General features: G+C 44.0%; 1 protein-coding gene across 4 annotated transcripts in view; it reads left to right on the top strand.

The window, feature by feature from the left end:
- Positions 1–19,226, top strand: part of HTR4 (5-hydroxytryptamine receptor 4) — a 159,395-nt gene that overhangs the window by 65,116 nt on the left and 75,053 nt on the right. For all 4 annotated transcript variants that reach the window (XM_040497086.1, XM_040497068.1, XM_040497078.1 and 1 more), the window contains exons 2-3: positions 13,346–13,471; positions 14,773–14,973. In XM_040497086.1, coding sequence (XP_040353020.1) covers positions 13,346–13,471; positions 14,773–14,973 — 327 coding nt within the window. The remainder of the gene's footprint in view (positions 1–13,345; positions 13,472–14,772; positions 14,974–19,226) is intronic.

Here is a 19,226-nt window from a genome sequence, read left to right as displayed (position 1 = left end):
TGTTTGGTTACCTCTGTAGGAGAACAACCCCAAGCAATTTCTTCTTTCACCTGAGCAGAAAATTTTTACACTGTCAGAGCAGGGGTGAGAAGAGAAATCGTAATACTTAGCAACAGCAAGCCTAGACCCTGGCAAAATATGTAGAGCTGAATCCATCAGCAACTGGGCCCAGTGTCAGGGGCCAGATGTAGCAGAGGGATAGGGAGCAGGTTGTGATCAGAGTATGGGAAATTCCACTTTTCCTTGGACCCTTATCCTTGGGGTAAATGATTGACTACGGGGAGACGCCTCATGTGGCCCACAGTTTTTTTTTTTTTCCCCTGGGCTGGATTTCTTAGAAGCACAAGAGTAATTTCAAGGCAATGACCAGCCAAATCCTGAAAACATAACACTTGTCTTGTTCCAAAGGAACACAGGCCTGTACCCGGTGAGCATTATGTACCCTAAACAACTGTGGGCAAAGAGATGTTTGCAAAACAAACCAGAGACCCTACCCTGAATTTGCCTATGGACAAAAAATATGTCCTAAAACAATTATCTCTTACACTGTTTGCTCAGTTCTAACTTTGGAAGGTGTAGTCTCGTTGTTGTTTTTTTAAGTTTATTTATTTTGAGAGAGAGGGCATGCACGCTTGGAGGAGGAGCAGAGAGAGAGGGAGAGAGAGAATCCCAGGTAGGCTCTGCATTGACAACGCAGAGCCTGACGCGGGGCTCGATCTTACGAACCGTGAGATCCTGGCCTGAGCTGAAATCAAGAGTTGGATGCTTAACCGACTGAGCCACCCAGCCGCCCCAGAAGAATGGATTTTCTTTTTTTAAATTTTTTTTTAACATTTTTATTTATTTTTGAGACAGAGAGAGACAGAGCATGAATGGGGGAGGGGCAGAGAGAGAAGGAGACACAGAATCGGAAGCAGGCTCCAGGCTCTGAGCCATCAGCCCAGATCCCGACGCGGGGCTCGAACTCGCGGACCGCGAGATCGTGACCTGAGCCGAAGTCGGACGCTTAACCGACTGAGCCACCCAGGCGCCCCAAGAATGGATTTTCTTAAAGTGAGACTCGCCCCTAAGGTGTAATTTACTGGCATTATCACTTAGCATTTTATTTCCAAAAAGCCCTGGTAGTTAACATACTGTACCACAGCGAGAATCTTCCCAAATGTAGATCTCACCTTGTCACACGGGTCCTGGCTTGGCTTTGCATTCAGGCTTGGCCTCAGATAACAGTGTCTTCGATCCTGATATCTTCTGAATTCCTTGCAGCTTTGAACTCCCATTATACTCTCTACAGACAGAGCCTCGTTGGGCTTTGAAGTTTTTCTCATGCCCCGTATGTGTAATCTCTGAGGCTCTTGAAAAGCCTGTTAAAAGCTTGCCACTAGAATTCTTCTCCACGAGTTTGTGTTTGAAAAATACCTAACCTTCATCAGCTGTGCATCAAACACCGGCACCACCCTCCCACCCTCAAAAACAACGAGAAACAAGGCTTTTTAGGAATTTCATAGAAACTCCATTTTGAATAACTTTCTTCCTGTAAAGATGTTGTGATCCCTACCATTTTTCTGTAGCCAGCGTATTTTCACAAAGCATATGAAGCTGTCATCATCAGCGTGTTGGATATCAAGTTTGTAGACTATAAGTAAAACTTAATCACGTCTTTTTTTTTTTTTTTTTTTTGAAGGAATGTTATTCAATCTCAAACGAGCACGTTTGAAATTTAGTGGGGAAAGCACTGGGCTTGGAATCAGAATGTGTAGGTTTAAGTCCCAGGTGCTCCACCTGATAGTTGTAGGAGCTTACGTTTCCCAGATACGCTGAGCACCAGTCCCTTCAGAAAGAAGACATCGTGATATTAGATTGCGTGGTACTTGAGAAGATGAAATGAGGCAGCGTGGAAAACCTCCCTAGTGCATTGTTTGCCATATAGTAGGTGCTCGATAAAGCCATGTCAGAATCTCCCCACTTCCAAGTAGGAAGTTCCAAATATAGGAGCGAAAGAAAGTGATTTGCAATGGAGGGATGAGGGCTGGGGTAGAGGGCATCCTGTCCAATGCTCTGCGTCGGTGGCCTCCAAAGTGTGGTCCCCAGGCTGGCAGCATCAGCATCACCTAGGATCTTGTTAGAAATGTGCGGAATTAGAAACTATGTGGGTGGATCCAGAAATCCAAGCCAGGCTTTGATATTCCCTGGTGATTCTGGAGCACCACTGCTCTGATGCTCTTATCATGGAATGGTTTTATATGAATTACCTTATTTAGTTTTTTCTGGAAAAAAAAAAAAGGTTTTGTAAGGGAAAAAAGCATACTTAAAAAAAAAAAAAAAGCTGACTGGAAGACCTGAAAACTTACCATTAAGAACCCAAAGTCACATAAAACAAATAAGAAATAGTCCCCCAGCGTATTTGAAAAGATAGGATTCCAAGTAAGCATAACACCTAGAACATATGTAGAATGTGGAAAGGAACTAAGACCACGTGAATAGAACAGAGGCTACAGCAAGGGGGTTGGCCATCACTACTCTCAGTCTGCAAAGACTCAAAGTCAGGCAAGAGAGTAGAAAAGCTTATAGTGAAAACAGTGGGGCTTCAGCTCTGATCGGAGGTTGTTGGCATAGGAAGCAAGAGGTGAACTGCAAAGAAGTGAGGGGCTCTCATGTAATGGGTTTGGGGGTCATATTTGCCTTTCGGTGGTTGGTCTTCAGGTGGAAGCAGGTAGGAGGGAAAAAAGAGAGCCATTGAGTAAGTCCCGACCTTTTTGGACTGGTTGCTGCAAATATTGGCAGTGAGAGTTTTCCTGTTACATAGGATCTGGCCATCGTTTGTACATTAGGCCGTCAAGAAACCCAGGACAAAACCGCGCACGTATTTAAAGGAAATGACGTAAGCTTTGACAAGGTTACAGTTACGACGTTTCTGAAGTAATTGGTATAGAGGAAAACAGTTAACATTCCCAGGGACTCTGCTATTTCCATTTTACCTAAAAAGGCGTTTAAACGTTAATTTACATGAACTATTATCAGTGCAAATATTATCTGAGCTTAAGTCTCCTGTGTGTACTCCAACTGCCGTGGATTTTGTTCATGGCAACTAATAAAGGTAATGAAGACAGTACACACACAACATAATTAGTTGTGAAAAGGATGTATGCTGTCAAAGGAAAAACTGCAGTGGAGAAAATTAAACAGAGAAGGATGACTTTTTCAAGGCTTTGCTATTGGAGAGAGAAACCGGGATGCAGTCTGAACTCAATTTCGCTGAAGCAGAGAACAGGAGGGGTTTCCAGGAGTAGAGTAGGGGTGGGAATCCTACATAGGCCATCTGTGTTTGCTATTTGGCCTTTCCCAAAGGAAACAGGGGGGAGTTTTAGAATTTGGAGCAATGTGTCCATTGGAGTTAGGCTCCTACCCTCTCACAGAAACTGGGAGATTGGGACTCTGTCTTCCTTAATGATAACATTTCAAAGGGATGGCTACTAGGTCCGTGAGAAAGACAGTCCTGGCTTGTAAAACTGGAAAGAGGCTTTTAAAGATATTTATATCCCAAAAGGCCAGAGACACAATCTACACTTACAAGTTTTCTAAAGTAAATGCTCTAAGATCACACCTGTCAGAACGGCTAGTATCAAAAAGACAAGAAGTAACAAGTGCTGGTGAGCTTGTCGGGAAAAAAGGAACCCTTGTGTTGGTGGCAGTGGAAATTAGTGCAACCACTATTCAAAACAGTATGGAGGATCCTCAAAAAATTGCAAATAGAAATGCCATATGATCCAGTAACTTCACGTCTGGGTATTTATCTGAAGAAAGTGACCACACTAATTCAAAAAGATACATGTACCTCTCTGTTTATTGCAACATTAGTTACAGGAGCCAAGATACAGAAGCACCCCAAGCTCCCCAAGGATACGTGAATGGATAAAAAAGATGTGGGATATGTACAATGGAATATTACTCGGCCATAAAAAAGTATAAAACATTGCCATTTGTGACAACATGGATAGACCCACAAGGTATAATGAAGTACGTCAGACAGAGCAAGACACACACCGAGCGATTTCATTTGTATGCGGGATCTAAAGTACCAGACAGAGGAACAAAAAATCGCAAATCAGAAAACAGACTCAGAAGTACAGAGAACAAACTGGTAGTTGCCAGGGTCGGGGGATGGGTGAAATGAGAGAAGAGTATTAAGAGGCACAGACTTCCAGTCATGAAATAAATAAGCCACAGGGATATAAAGTACAGCATAAGGAATATAGTCAATAATACTGTAATAAGTTCGTGTGGTAACAGGTTGAAACTACTCTTACGGTGGTGAGTAATGAGTATATAAATGAGTATAAATGTTGAATCACTATGTGCTACCCCTAAAACTAATATAATAGTGTATGTTAACTATACTTTGATTTTAATAACTTTTTAAATGTTTATTTTTAAGAGAGAGAGAGAGAGACAGAGCGAGAGTGGGGGAGGGGCAGAGAGGGAGACACAGAATCCGAAGCAGGCTCCAGACTCTGAGCTCTCAGCACAGAGCCCGAGACGGGGCTCGAACTCACAAACCACGAGAGCATGACCTGAGCTGAAGTCAGACGCTTAACCGACTGAGCCACCCAGACACCCCTCCATTTATTTATTTGCTTATTTATTTATATGCTTATTTATGTTTATTTCTGAGACAGAGACAGAGCATGAGTGGGGGAGGGGCAGAGAGCAAGGGAGACACAGGATCTGAAGCAGGCTCCAGCCTCCAAGCCGTCAGCACAGAGCTTGACGTGGGGCTGGAACTCATGCACTATGAGAGCATGAACTGAGCTGAAGTTGGACGCTTAACCAACTGAGCCACCCAGACACCCCAAGACACCCCTCAATTAAAAAAATAATAAAGCAGATGCTGAAAGAAAAGGGAAGCCAGAACCTAGAGTTAGGGAGAAGTCTATCTAAAGTTTAGTCAAGCCGAGCAGAAAGGTATTGACCGTCGTGGTCAATACCCAGTCTTTTCTCTTTATTGAGAACACCAGGAACCTTACAGTTAAGGTTATTACAATTCACACCAGAAAAACAATCCAATTTTAGTCAGGGTCTCTCTTTTAAGTCAGAGTACCTTGGCACCCTTTGTGCCGACCTTTGGCAAGAAAATAAATGCTGTCTTCTCTTCTCTCTCACCGTCCAGAGGACCGTGCAGTGGTGGACAGGATGGGGGAAGGAAGCCTTGTATCGGGAGTATTTTGAACTTCCGGGCCTCCTGTGTGGATGTGCTATGTGTATTTACATGAAACATGTCCGCCTTGTGACCGGAACTTACAAGGAATGGGACAGTTGGCACATTCCCCAGATATCATGGATCTGGTGATGGAGCCCTCTTATCAAACAGAGCTTGATTGGAAAATTCAATACATAAAAAGAAACAGAAGAACTTCTCGAGTTGCCCTGCCTCCTTGGCTCCCCCCTCATTCCCAGAAGTGGCTCTGTGGTATTGCCGGGGAACTATCGAGGGGACACTTCTTTTTTTCCACTGGGTGTTTTCCTCGCTCTTGGCTTCCACAATACCATACTCGCCTGAGGTTCCTCAGAAATCCCTGGGCATTTTTCTCATTCTCCTCTGCTGGTTCCTTCTTCTCTCCTGCATGACTCAGTAGTGGAGTTCATCAAGCCCCTGGCCCTCTTCTTGGGTGATTTCATCCCTCCCCTGAGATCTAAATCCCACCAAATGCTGAAAATCCCAAGTATATATCTCCTTCTCAGCCATCTCTTCTGAACTCCAGACACACATATCCAATTGCCTCTTCGACACATTCACTTGAACGTCTTAAAAATTTTTTTCTTAAGTCATCTCTATACCCACCGTGGAGCTTGAACTCACAACCCTGAGATCAAGAGTCTCAGGCTCTTCCGAGTGAGCCAACCGCGTGTCCCTTCATTTAGATGTCTTACAGGCATCTCACACAACATGTTTTTCTCATCTCATTAAATTCCTATCTCATCACTGAGATAAGTGATTCAGAAATGTAATTTCCATTTCTTCTTATCCATCCATCGATCTGTTGTTCTTACCTATCCCTTTACTTCCCAAATACACCTTTATGCCACCCACAGCCACGACCCTACTCCAAGCCACTGCCGTCACTGACCTGAGCTTTGCAAGGGCCCCTGACAGGTTCACTGACTTTCTCTCACATTCACGTCCGCAGGGCTACTTTTCTGCTTAAATCACTTCACTGCATTCTCATGTATTGTCTAATAGAACATAAGCTTCTCGGCAGTGCATACAAAGCCCCAGGGATCTGGCTTCTGGCTGGTGTTCGGAGCCCCGCCCCCCCCAGATTCTTTATTCCTTGCTCATTCCCCTCTGATGGTAAACGCAAAATGTCTTTCCTGTCCTGGGACCTTTGCATTTGCTCTCCTGGCCTCCTCTAACTCATGGATCCTCTGCACGTATCACAGTTCAGCTGAACATCCCTCCCCGTGTTCCCTGATTACCTAGCTTCCCTCTAATCCACTTGCTCTCCATCCACATCGTGTCAATGACCTTGATAGTTTTACTACCCCGAGTGTGATTCATGAACCACCAGCATGAGCATCACCAATGCTCTTCATGAGCCTAGGAGCTTGTGAGAAATGCAGAGCCCCAGCCCCCACCCCAGATGAAAAGAATCAGAACTTGCATTTGAACAAGATCCCCAGTAGATGCACATGAACATTTTAAGTTTGCGAGTGTCACTTTGAGGTACTGATCGCCAATTATATTTCTTTAGCTGTGCACTTGCTTGGTTTTTTTCATCAATAGTGTGGACTCTGTGAATGTAGGGTCTCTGTCACTTTCTTTACTGCTGCATCCCCGTGCTTAGCACACTGCTTGGCATATGGATGGCAGTCAATACATATTTGATCAACGAGAGGTTTAATCTAACTTCCTTAACGGATCCATGAAGAAACTGAGGCTCAGAGAAGCTACACAGCTGTTATTAACATGGCCAGTGCAAAAAAAAAAAAAAAAAAAAAGAGATAAGTATTCTTGACTCCATAGTATAGTGTGTGTGTGTGTGTGTGTGTGTGAGAAACCTTGAAACCAACTGTTCTCAGTGATGTGACAAACAAACCTAAAATTCCCTTAGGCTATTGTCCCTCTGCAGGCTTCTGATACTAATAACTCACAATGATTACTTACTGATATTTTACTTTAGCATTTATCATCCTTTTTCACATACACTGACCTATGTGGAAAATTTTCCCAGAATTACTGACCCAGGTTTTATCAAGAGCTGAGAAAATGGTACACAGAGCCAGCAAGTGGGTGGTGTTTCTTTATCAATAGATCAAGAGATCACTGAAAGAAGCAAAAGAGAAGAGGAAGCAAAATTTATCACAAGAATAAGTGTCAAAGAACCAATTTAGTGGAGTGGACTGCTCTTTGGCCCGATGAGAAGTACCTAGTAGTGGTTGACAGGGAGTGGTTGGAGGAAGTGCAAGGTAACCCAACGATCTAACGTGGATTTTGCTGAGGTGGTTCCTGATTTATCTTAATTATCACTGGACTTACATTTAGTTCAGTGGACAGTTCTGTTTAATTGGAAAAGCTCCTTCCATTGTTAAATTTTGCTTGTCATTCAAAGTTGAGTTTAAAGCTTAGTTATTTCTGGCTCCTAATTGGTGTGCCACAAGTGAACCATAACGTTGACTTGGGAATCTCTGACCCTGATATTCCCATTTGATTTGAAATGTACATCCTCTGGTGCCAGAGGTATGTATTCACCACATACCCTGAATCTGGTCTTTTCTCCTATAAGAGGAAAGGCAGTATAGAGGAGATGGCTCTAATGACAAGGATGTGGTTGATGGAGAATCCGTGTTCTAAGAATATGTTCAGGTCACTGTCCATAGATAAGAGAGTGATCGAAAATCAGCCAGACCAACCTGCCTCCAACGCAGGAGCCCGATTCGGTATCCTCTCTGTGGTCATCCACATAAACTTTCTTTATTGCGATAAAGTGTGCATAACCTAAAATTTGCCATTAATATATAAAATAACCATTTTAAATGTATAACCCAGTGACAGTAAGTACATTCACGATGGTGCACAACCATCACCACTATCCATTTCTAGAATTTTTTCCTCTTCCTAACAGCAACTCCGTACTTCTCATTCCTTGCTCCTTCGTGTCCCTGGTAACCACTGTTGTGTTCTGTCTCTATGAATTTGTCTCTTCTAGGCTCTTCTTATAAGCGGAATCATACAAGATTTGTCTTTCTGTCGGAATTATTTCATATTTCACTAAGTATAATGTTTTCAAGGTTTATGTCCATTGTAGCATGTTTCAGACCTTCATTTCTTTTCATGGCTGATTAGTATTCCGTAGTATGTATATACCACATTTTGTTAATCCATTTATCTGTTGATGGACACTTGGGTCATTTCTACCTCTTTACTACTGTGAATAATGTTGCTGTAAACATAGGTAGAAAAGTATTTATGTCCCTGCTTTCAATTCTTTGGGGGTATATACCTGGGAGTAGAATTACTGACTCCCCTGGTCATTCTATGTTTAGCCTTTTGAGAAACTTCTGAGAAAATTTATTTTGGGACACTGCTTTCCACAGTGAAGGCACTGTTTTACAGTTCCGCCAGGATGCGCAAGGGTTCCTTCCGATGTCTCCACGTGGTTATCGACACGTGTTATTTTTCAGTTTTGTTTTATTTTATAATAGCCATCTTAACAGGTGTGAAGTGGTATTTTATTTTTTTCAACGTTTTATTTATTTATTTATTTTTTATTTTTGGGACAGAGAGAGACAGAGCATGAACAGGGGAGGGGCAGAGAGAGAGGGAGACACAGAATCGAAAACAGGCTCCAGGCTCCGAGCCATCAGCCCAGAGCCCGACGCGGGGCTCGAACTCACGGACCGTGAGATCTTGACCTGGCTGAAGTCGGACGCTTAACCGACTGTGCCACCCAGGGGCCCCGAAGTGGTATTTTATTGACGTCTAAGTATTCTTAAACATTTCCTGAGCCAAGGAGTTCAAAACAACACCAGGAAGCTGTTGAGGATCATTCTTAGTTGTTAGGAAGTTCTCCTACCCGTTACTAAATGTTACCTTTCTCTTGGCAGTGATTCCCAACCTTGGTTGCACATCTGAATCCCTTGAGAGCTTTTAAAAATTCCAATATTTAGGCCACAAAGCCCAGACCAGTTAAATCCGTGTCTTCGAGATTGGAGTCCATGCATCAGCACTTTTTAAAGCTCCTTAGGTGATTTCAGTATGTAACTAAAGTTGAGAACCACTGCTTACAACCCGATCACTGGTCCCACTTGATTCCACAAGCCTGCAGGGCAGAAAGTGTGACAACCCTATCACAGAGCATTCTGTGACAACCCTTATTATATAGCCAGCCCTTCACCCCCTCTGGCAGTCCTGTCCTCCTGTCCCTCCTAGATTTTTTTTTTTTTTGCCATAGCGTGAATTAGAGCCAGACACTTTACATATTTTCTTGTTTAGCTATTCATCGTCTGTTCTCTGTTTGGCTTATCTGCTTCCGCAAGACATACAACAATGCCTAATGCAGAGTAGGTGCTCAGAAAATGCTGTTGAATGAATGAATGCGTGAATCTACTCTCATTTCAGATGGCAGTGCTTCAAGATAGTTAAAAATAGCTTTTGTGTCTTATCTCTGGGTCTTTTCTTCTCTAGGCAAAATCTTCTTTGTACCTTCAATCAGTCTTCAAAGATGTTGAAGCCTAAACCTCACCGTTATGAATGCAGTATGTTTTTCTCTTTCACTTAGCTTAACATAACTGAGCACTTCCTACGTACTACACATACCTGTATGCACATATTCTAGATCAGACGCTGTGCTAGGTAGGATCTGGGAGTTGCAGTGAAAAAAGCGAAACAAAGTCATTGTGTGAGGATGGGCCACAGGGATCAACAACAGAAGTCATTTCGAATAACAAGTGGTTCACAGAAACTGCAAAATGTTTGTTGGTTGTGGCACATTAAACAGGGCCTCACTTGAATCTGAGGTGTGAGTGACAAGAAGAAGCCAGCCCCGAAGAAGCGTTCCAGGAGGAAGGCAGAGAGCAAGGGCAGAGGCTGTGCGGGGAGAACATGTTTCCGAAGGGCTCTCAGTCAGAGCCTCTGAGAAGAGCAAGGGGAAATCCCACTCTCACCTCCTTTGTTGGACACTTTACTTGCCGTAACATGGCCTGAGATCAGATCAGCTTGGGGTAGCCATATTACCCTGTGGAAGTCTTTTTCCTCCTGAATCACATCTCCCCCGTTCAATACTCGTAACCTGTCGATAGTCGGAATTTGGATGTGCAAGGGTGGTTTAGATGAACATAACTTGAACTTCTTTTTACGAACCTTAGCCACGATGACTTCAATCAGTCAACACAAACACTTGTCAGCAGAGTGAAGGAGCTTGCTGGCTCTTCAGCCACTATAATACTGGTTCCTTATTCCAGCTGGCACCTTGTCTTCCATGCCAGGCCTAATGGAAGACAATTTGGGGACGAGGCCAGAGCTAGGATCTGGTGGGTTGTTGCCATCTGGGGCCAACAGCCATCTTGGTTTTCGGTCAGAGTAGCTCAACAAGGATAAAGAGAAAATTTTGAAAGCAGCAAGGGGTAAACGTGCCCTCACATATAAAGGGAGACCTATAAGACTCGTGACTGATCTCTCTTTTGAAACTTGGCAGGCCAGAAAGAGTTGGCACGAGATTTTCAGTGTGCTAGACAGAAAAAATATGCAGCCGAGAATCCTTTATCCAGCAAGTCTGTCATTTAGAATAGAAGGAGAGATAAAGGTCTTCCCAAACAAACAAAAACTGAAGGAATTTGTCACCACTAAACCAGCCCTACAAGAGATCCTAAGGGGGACCCTGTGAGACAAAGTATCAGAGACATCACTACAAGCATAAAACATACAGACATCACAATGACTCTAAACCCATATCTTTCTATAATAACACTGAATGTAAATGGATTAAATGCGCCAACCAAAAGACATAGGGTATCAGAATGGATAAAAAAACAAGACCCATCTATTTGCTGTCTACAAGAGACTCATTTTAGACCTGAGGACACCTTTAGATTGAGAGTGAGGGGATGGAGAACTATTTATCATGCTACTGGAAGCCAAAAGAAAGCTGGAGTAGCCATACTTATATCAGACAAACTAGACTTTAAATTAAAGGCTGTAACAAGAGATGAAGAAGGACACTATATAATAGTGACATTATATAATAGTGACAGTTATAATAGTATCCATCAGGAAGAGCTAACAATTATAAATGTCTATGCGCCGAATACCGGAGCGCCCAAATATATAAAACAATTACTCATAAACACAAGCAACCTTATTGATAAGAATGTGGTAATTGCAGGGGACTTTAACACCCCACTTACAGAAATGGATAGATCATCTAGACACACGGTCAATAAAGAAACAAGGGCCCTGAATGAGACATTGGAACAGATGGACTTGACAGATATATTTAGAACTCTGCATCCCAAAGCAACAGAATATACTTTCTTCTCGAGTGCACATGGAACATTCTCCAAGATAGATCATATACTGGGTCACAAAACAGCCCTTCATAAGTTTACAAGAATTGAAATCATACCATGCATACTTTCAGACCACAATGCTATGAAGCTTGAAATCAACCACAGAAAAAAGTCTGGAAAACCTCCAAAAGCATGGAGGTTAAAGAACACCCTACTAACGAATGAGTGGGTCAACCAGGCAATTCGAGAAGAAATTAAAAAATATATGGAAACAAACAAAAATGAAAATACAACAATCCAAACGCTTTGGGACGCAGCGAAGGCAGTCCTGAGAGGAAAATACATTGCAATCCAGGCCTATCTCAAGAAACAAGAAAAATCCCAAATACAAAATCTAACAGCACACCTAAAGGAACTAGAAGCAGAACAGCAAAGGCAGCCTAAACCCAGCAGAAGAAGAGAAATAATAAAGATCAGAGCAGAAATAAACAATATAGAATCTAAAAAAACTGTAGAGCAGATCAACGAAACCAAGAGTTGGTTTTTTGAAAAAATAAACAAAATTGACAAACCTCTAGCCAGGCTTCTCAAAAAGAAACGGGAGATGACCCAAATAGATAAAATCATGAATGAAAATGGAATTATTACAACCAATCCCTCAGAGATACAAACAATTATCAGGGAATACGGTCAGAGTAGCTCAGTCAAGACAGCCGTTTCTTGCTGCTTGGGACCCTGTGTTTCCAGGCTCACAGGACAAGCAGCCTCTCCTAGGCCAGACACTAATATACTTTGACAATTCAGTTCTCCACTCTGGGCCTCAGTTTCTCCGTGTTGAAATGTAGGGTTTGGCACTGAGAGTTTTGAGACCCTTTGAAACGTGATTAAAAGAGAAAATTTTATTGCTACTCTATTAAAAGCGGAAACCTTTTTTCTGTAGCTTCTTAATAACCTATGGATGTTATGCTTTTATTGATGAAGACACTTGCTTCCAAGTTAATAAAACAAAATGCCGAGTTTACGATAGGAGGGCAGGGTTCACAGGACCAATTCAGATGCTAGAATTGACAAGAACACAAATGTGAGCTATTCAATCGGGCACCAAAAGAAATGTAATTCAGGGCAGTTGAAAGGAGTCCCTGAGCCTATTGATTGGCTGTTATCTTTCCAGTGGAGCTCACAGAATCTGAGATCAGTTTATTCAGGTCCACTTTTTGCTAGAACAGCCTTCAAGCCATGACCTCTCCCCGCAATAGCCCACTTCTACAGGGCAGCTTCTGCATGGGCAGGGGTGGGGTCCTGGAGACAGGGTGGCCTCGTATTCATGCAGACCCTGCTTCCACTTACCGTCATTCATTCATCCAACACCAACTTTCCTTCATCCAACAACGGTGAGTGATGCGCTGAGATTGAACTGATCGGTGGATAAAACAGGCAGGCTCTCTGCCTGCTGGAGCTTACCTCCTGGCTGGGGAGGTGCGCTCGACAGGAATCAACCAAATAAGGCTTCTGAGCACAGGCTGAGTGAGGTAAGTGCTCTGAAGGAACGTCACAAGCTCTCTGGCAGAGAGTAACTGCGTAATGGCAGGGTAGTAACTTCACCTCTCTGAGCTGCCGCCTCCTCATTATGTAGGAGGTTAAGTAGGATAATATGTAAAGTGACGAGTACAGACATTGGCATATACCAAGTGTATATAGTAAATGTGGATTACAGCTGCTGATGGTGAAGCTACCTTCCTGAAGATAAGTGAGGAAAAAATTAATTTTCTTCCTTGTGTCTCAGAGTTTCCTTCAATTCTGTGTGTGTGTGTGTGTGTGTGTGCGCGCGCGCGTGTGTGTCTTCCAGTTCCAAGGAGGGTTTTGGGTCGGTGGAGAAGGTCGTGCTGCTCACGTTTCTCTCGGCGGTTATCCTGATGGCCATCCTGGGGAACCTGTTGGTGATGGTGGCTGTGTGCAGGGACAGGCAGCTCAGGTGAGTAGCAGGAGGAAACCGGGGTGGAGTTCGAGGCTCTCCCTGGAGAGCTGGGGTCTGAACTATGATTCCCATTACAATTCAAATTACGAGAGGGAAATGATGTTGGTAAAACAGAGCAGGGAAGAGATCACACGTGATTTTCCCCATGATGACATAGCCGGTGTAAGCACTTACGTGGCTCTCCGTCCCGTCTTTTTTTCCCGTGTTCAGCTTTGGGAGGGGTTGGGGGGAGGTGTTTGGTAACAGTTGTGATCACTATAAATGTACAATTGTTGAGAGCATATCTAGTCTAACCTCCCCACTTTATCAGTGGTTCAGAGAGGGGTGGGTGCTCAGTGACTGATCTGGATTTAGACCTGTATCTTCTGCTTTTTCCACTTCATCAGTCTCAACCCAGCTGCAGTTAAAGTCACCTGAAGACCTTTTGAAAATTGCTAGTGTGTAGCATAAGTATGTCCCATGCAGTGTCTGGAACATACTTATAGTAAATAGTTATTCGTTGTTTACCTGAAATTGACATTTAACTCGGAGGCCTATTTTATAAAAATTGACATGTAACTCGGAGGCCTGTTTTATAACTCGGAGGTCATATTTTATCTGACAGTCCTTGTGGGGGTGGGGGAGGGTTTAACCACCCAAAGTCTCTGAACTAATTGATCTGGGGAGAGACCTGGGCATCAGTATTTATAAAAACTCACCCGGTGATTCTGGTGTTGAGCCTGGATCGAGAGCCACCGGGCCATAAAATGGGATAAAAGATACAATCCTGGCTCACCTACGGCCTTCCTCTCTAAGCAAGGCATGCACTAATCCACTTACAATGCAAAGGAAATGTAAAAGCATGGTTCTGGCCCATGTCACAAATGTGAGGCACACAGCAGTCAGTCTAAGTGTGGAAAACAGTGGAATTTGACGCCATTTTTGAGGAGGCTGCCTTGGGAGGGTTCCCAGAGAATAACCAAACAAGGCCTGAAGGGAAGGGCGGGTGGGGAGAGAGAGAAGCCTGTGTAGAGGCCATGCTTCATGCACCAGGGCTCAAATCAGGCCAGTGTGGCCGCAGGGAAGAAGATGAGAAGGATTTGGGTGCAAGAGGTCAGGGATGGCTGGACCACACGCGCTGCAGGACAGAGGGGGGGAAGGGAATTTCACAGAATTCATTGCATGTCTGACTTTTCTTTCCTCTGTCTCTCTCCCTTCTTTCTTTGTTTCCCTCTCCTCTTTTCTTCTGTCCTGCCCCTTTCTCTCACCTTTTCCTTTGTCTCTCCCCCTGCCTTCTTCCTTATACATTCTTCTCACAGGAAGATAAAGACCAATTATTTCATCGTATCCCTCGCCTTCGCGGATCTGCTGGTCTCGGTGCTGGTAATGCCCTTTGGTGCCATCGAGCTGGTTCAGGACATCTGGATTTATGGGGAGATGTTTTGCCTGGTCCGGACATCGCTAGACGTCCTGCTCACGACGGCGTCGATTTTTCACCTGTGCTGCATTTCTCTGGACAGGTGAGGACAGAGCAGTGTGACAGCAGAGCTCCGTGCTGGGGACAAGGACCTGATTGGCTATGGGACCACGCCTTTCTTCCTTTCCCTAATTCATCAGAAGTGATGAATCTCAGAGAGATAAATTCTGGGTACTCACGGATTCCCCCACTCTCCAGTCTTTGCAGAGGGCTCCCTCTTAGTCAGGCCCTCCCTAAGGTCCTGCAGACACAGAGGTTATTAAGGCTTAGAACCGGCCTGTAGGAAGTTCACGATCTAGAGAGTGACAAGTATTGGCAATCAGTTTACGGTAGAGCTCTAAATTTATACTGATGGCACGAACAAACTCTGAGGGAGCAAGAATTAATATGCCTTTCCCAATAGGCAGCTAGGGTGGTTCAGAAGGATAGTTTGATGTTCCGACATGACCTCCTCTCCCAAAATGTGTCCGCGTCAGAATTTTATACGCATATTTAGGTATGTGCATGCAACTGTGGAGAATCTTTTCCAGAAAGGTAAAGATGATTTAAAAATTTTTTTTTTTTCAACGTTTACTTATTTTTGGGACAGAGAGAGACAGAGCATGAACGGGGGAGGGGCAGAGAGAGAGGGAGACACAGAATCAGAAACAGGCTCCAGGCTCTGAGCCATCAGCCCAGAGCCTGACGCGGGGCTCGAACTCACGGACCGCGAGATCGTGACCTGGCTGAAGTCAGACGCTTAACCGACTGCACCACCCAGGCGCCCCTTAAAATCCCCAGTAATGATTTGTTTGGGGGATGCACGGCTAGCATTTAATTCCTTTGCATAATTTTATTCTTTTGCTTCACATTTGACTTCAGGAGGCCTGACGATTTCCATCGTGGCCTTATTTATTTGAGATGTACGTTAATCAGTGGTATTTGGACTTTTTATTTTCCAATTCCTGCCCGTTTGTATTCAGTCATAAAAGCAGAATGCAGTCTAAAGGTCAGGTGATTACAGGATCACAAACCGCCATCACAGTACTCGTATCGTAGGGTTAGTTCCCAAATTCTGATAACACATGCCAGTAATATGTCACCAGAATTCCCATGGGGCAAGCCTTTCCTGTCTTCGGAGGAGTCCAACAGACCCAGTCATTCTTCCAGTCTAGAGATAGGTCACTGTTTCTTTAACTGGGGGACAGGAAAAGCATTTGACTAAAATTAGAGATTGTGATGTGTCTAAAATATGTCTTTAAACACTCAAGTAAGAGTCTGTCCAGAGAACTTCTGACACTGGGGAAGGTCCTGAGGGCCTGAAACCAGCTGCGGGAACAGTGGATTCATCTCCTGTCCCATGGGATGGTGCTTATTGAGTGGAATGGCAGGTGTAATGGCCTGCTCTATTTAAATTGTGCGAATTCTTTCTCTCTCTTGCTGTACCAGGAACATAGAGTCGAATGTGCTTAAATTAAATGCACGTCTAATGAGACTCTGTCACTACAGATAGCGACATTGGTAAAACTGAACTGTTGGTTGACGAGCAGACCCAAAGCATGTCATGGTTTGAAACTTGTGTTCATCTGCTTGTTCGCAGCAGTCCGACTTCAGTACATGAAACACTTGAAGCCAGTCACTATATACTGTATGAAAGTTCACATGAGAAGAAATAAAATATAAGGGGGTAGAAAATACATGGAAGTCTTGAGGGGTAGCCCACATGGGGTCATTGCCAAATCGAGTGCTGAGACTGAAAGTATCATATGGACTTGGAGGGGGCAGAGCTGAGGTGATCGTGGCACCGGGAGGTAACCTTGAGTTTTGGGTAAAAGCAAGGGGAAGAAAATGAGCTGAGTAGGAAGTGTAGATTGGGGAGACATATAGAATCATCTTCCTAGTGTGGAAAATTGACTCGGAGCGGCCCTGAGAGGGGGGCTGAAGGTTCCCTAAGAAGATTTGGCCTCAGAGTTCCAGATGAACTATCAGGGGCTTTAGAAATCGTGGGATTTTCCCCGCGGAGGCGGGCATTCGTCGTCTTGAAGCAGTATGGTCTGGTCATGAAGAACCATCTGCTTTAGAACTGAAGAGGGTGGGATTCAAACCCCCGCTCTGCCAGTGTTTAGCTCTGAGGATGGTCTTAATAGTTATTAAGCTTTTCTGAGTCTCTGTCTTCTCGTCTCTAAAATTGGGGGCAATAGCACCTGTTCTATAGGATTGCAGTTAGGATTGAGTTAGATAGTCCGGCGGAGGCATAGCGTTGACCCAGCTTGGCACAGTACACCATGCTCGTGGATGTTCATTTCAGTTTCCTGCAACTGTCCATGCACCCTCCATGGTAAGATTTTTCTTACCGACCTTGGTCCTCATCAGTGAATAGCTGCTCCAGCCGCTGCATCATCCAGAAATCAGGTAGTTACGCTACATGCGGTCTTTCCTTATCCCCTGCACTTAATCAATAAGTCCTACTGATTTTCTTTCCTAAACAGATCCTGCTGTTTCTCTCCAACTTTTATCGTGCTGGCCCAGACTAATGCTATCTCTTGCATAAGCCGCTTCAGCAGCCTCCTAATTGTTCTCCCCACATCTACTTTATCTTCTTCCAATCTGCTCACGTCTTAGAAGATCTCATAGCCAGAGTCATGGTTAAAAGCCTTCAATGGCTATGCAGTGCACTGAAGATCGACACCAGACTCCTGGGCCCGTAGGGTTTTGTGCCATCTGTTTTCTGTCTGTGTCCCCAACCTCCCTTGAAGCCCTTCACCAGCCTTACTCCCTGGGCTGCAAGCTGTCTTTGCCTTCTTTCTCTCTCCAGTGCTCTGGGCCCAGCCGTCCCAGGGCCTTGGCTCCTCCCTCTACCTGGAAACTCCTTTGCCCCCTCCTCTCTTGTGTATCTTTCAGACTTTAGCTCAATCCTTGCCTCCTTCTGGAAGCTCTCCCTGACCCCATCAAGCTGATTCTTCTTTGTAAAATTTAGTGCAGTGGTGATTAAAATCTATTGTGTATTTTTTTTTGCGTTTATATTCTTTTATTAAAGTATAATTAACATGCTGTGTTATATTACTTTCATGTGTACACATAATGCTTCAACAATTCTATGTATTATTTAATGCTCACTGTGATAAGTATAGTGACCATCTGTCACCACACGATGTTATTACAATCTTATTGGCTGTATTCCCTATGCTGTACTTTTCATCTCTGTGATTTATTCATTTTGTCACTGGAAGTTTTTACCTCTTATTCCTGTCTATCTATTTCACCCATTCCCCCCACCTCCCCTCAGGCAACCCCAGTTTGCTCTCTGTATTTAAGAATGGGGGCGTGCCTCTTTTATTTTCCTTTGCTCATTTGTTTCTTATAGAACACATTTGAGTGGAATCATATGTCTCTATCTCCCCCGAGAGGAGAAAGTGCAAAGATATGAGTAAGGAGGGGCACCTGGGTGGCTAGGTCGGTGAAGCGTCCGTCTTTGGCTCAGGTCACGATCTCATGGCTCATGGGTTTGAGCCCCGCATCGGGCTCTGCACGGGCAGCATGGAGCCTGCTTGGGATTCTCTCTCTCTTTCTCTCTCTCTCTCTGTCCCTCCCCTCGCATGCTCTCTCTCTCTCAAAACATAAACATTAAAAAAAAAAAAGGTATGAGTAAGGACAATGTCCTCGCCCTCCTGGAACTTACCTTTTAATGGGGAAACTAACAATTAACCAATAAGGGCATCAGTAGTGATGTAGGCACTTGGTAACCACTGTTCAACAAATGGAATGTTCAGTAAACCCTGTTTTTGAGAGAATTCTCTCAAAACTTTTTGGCTGCCATTAGTTCCATTTCCTTCTCGGATAGTGGACATCAAAACCTCTGATACCATAAATAAGATGGAGTCAGATGGTTTCATTTGGTTGGTTTTCCTCAGGGAGCCTGGGAAGGTTGCCAATTGTTTCTAGCATCTCCTGTCCCAAGAATGATATTCTCATTGGGACGGAAGGTTCACCCTGAACATGACAACACTACATCTTAGTCTGGAAGTGTAAGCTTTTATTTATCAGTTAGCTTCTGTTTTTGCTCTGTCCAAGCTGACGGTTGGGCTGGGCCAGAGTACAGGGGGAGCTTGGCAGTGGGGTGCGGTGCCCATTGTTCATCATGTGATTCTTGTTAAGATGTTTGTCTTTGTTTCTGGAGCTACCATGACTCTACAGGGATTAGTGATCTCCGGTCGTGCTTCCCAGGCAAAAACGCTCACTGTGATTCTTAATTCCTCCCGGATGGCAGACCCTTGGATCAAAGCAAGAAGCGGGACTCCATTAATATTATAAAATGCT

Source organism: Herpailurus yagouaroundi, unplaced genomic scaffold (genome assembly GCF_014898765.1).
Source record: "Herpailurus yagouaroundi ecotype Mexico unplaced genomic scaffold, PumYag 29, whole genome shotgun sequence".
NCBI lineage: Eukaryota > Metazoa > Chordata > Mammalia > Carnivora > Felidae > Herpailurus > Herpailurus yagouaroundi.
Note: the sequence above shows the minus strand (reverse complement) of the source record. Positions and strands in the feature narration are given on the sequence as shown.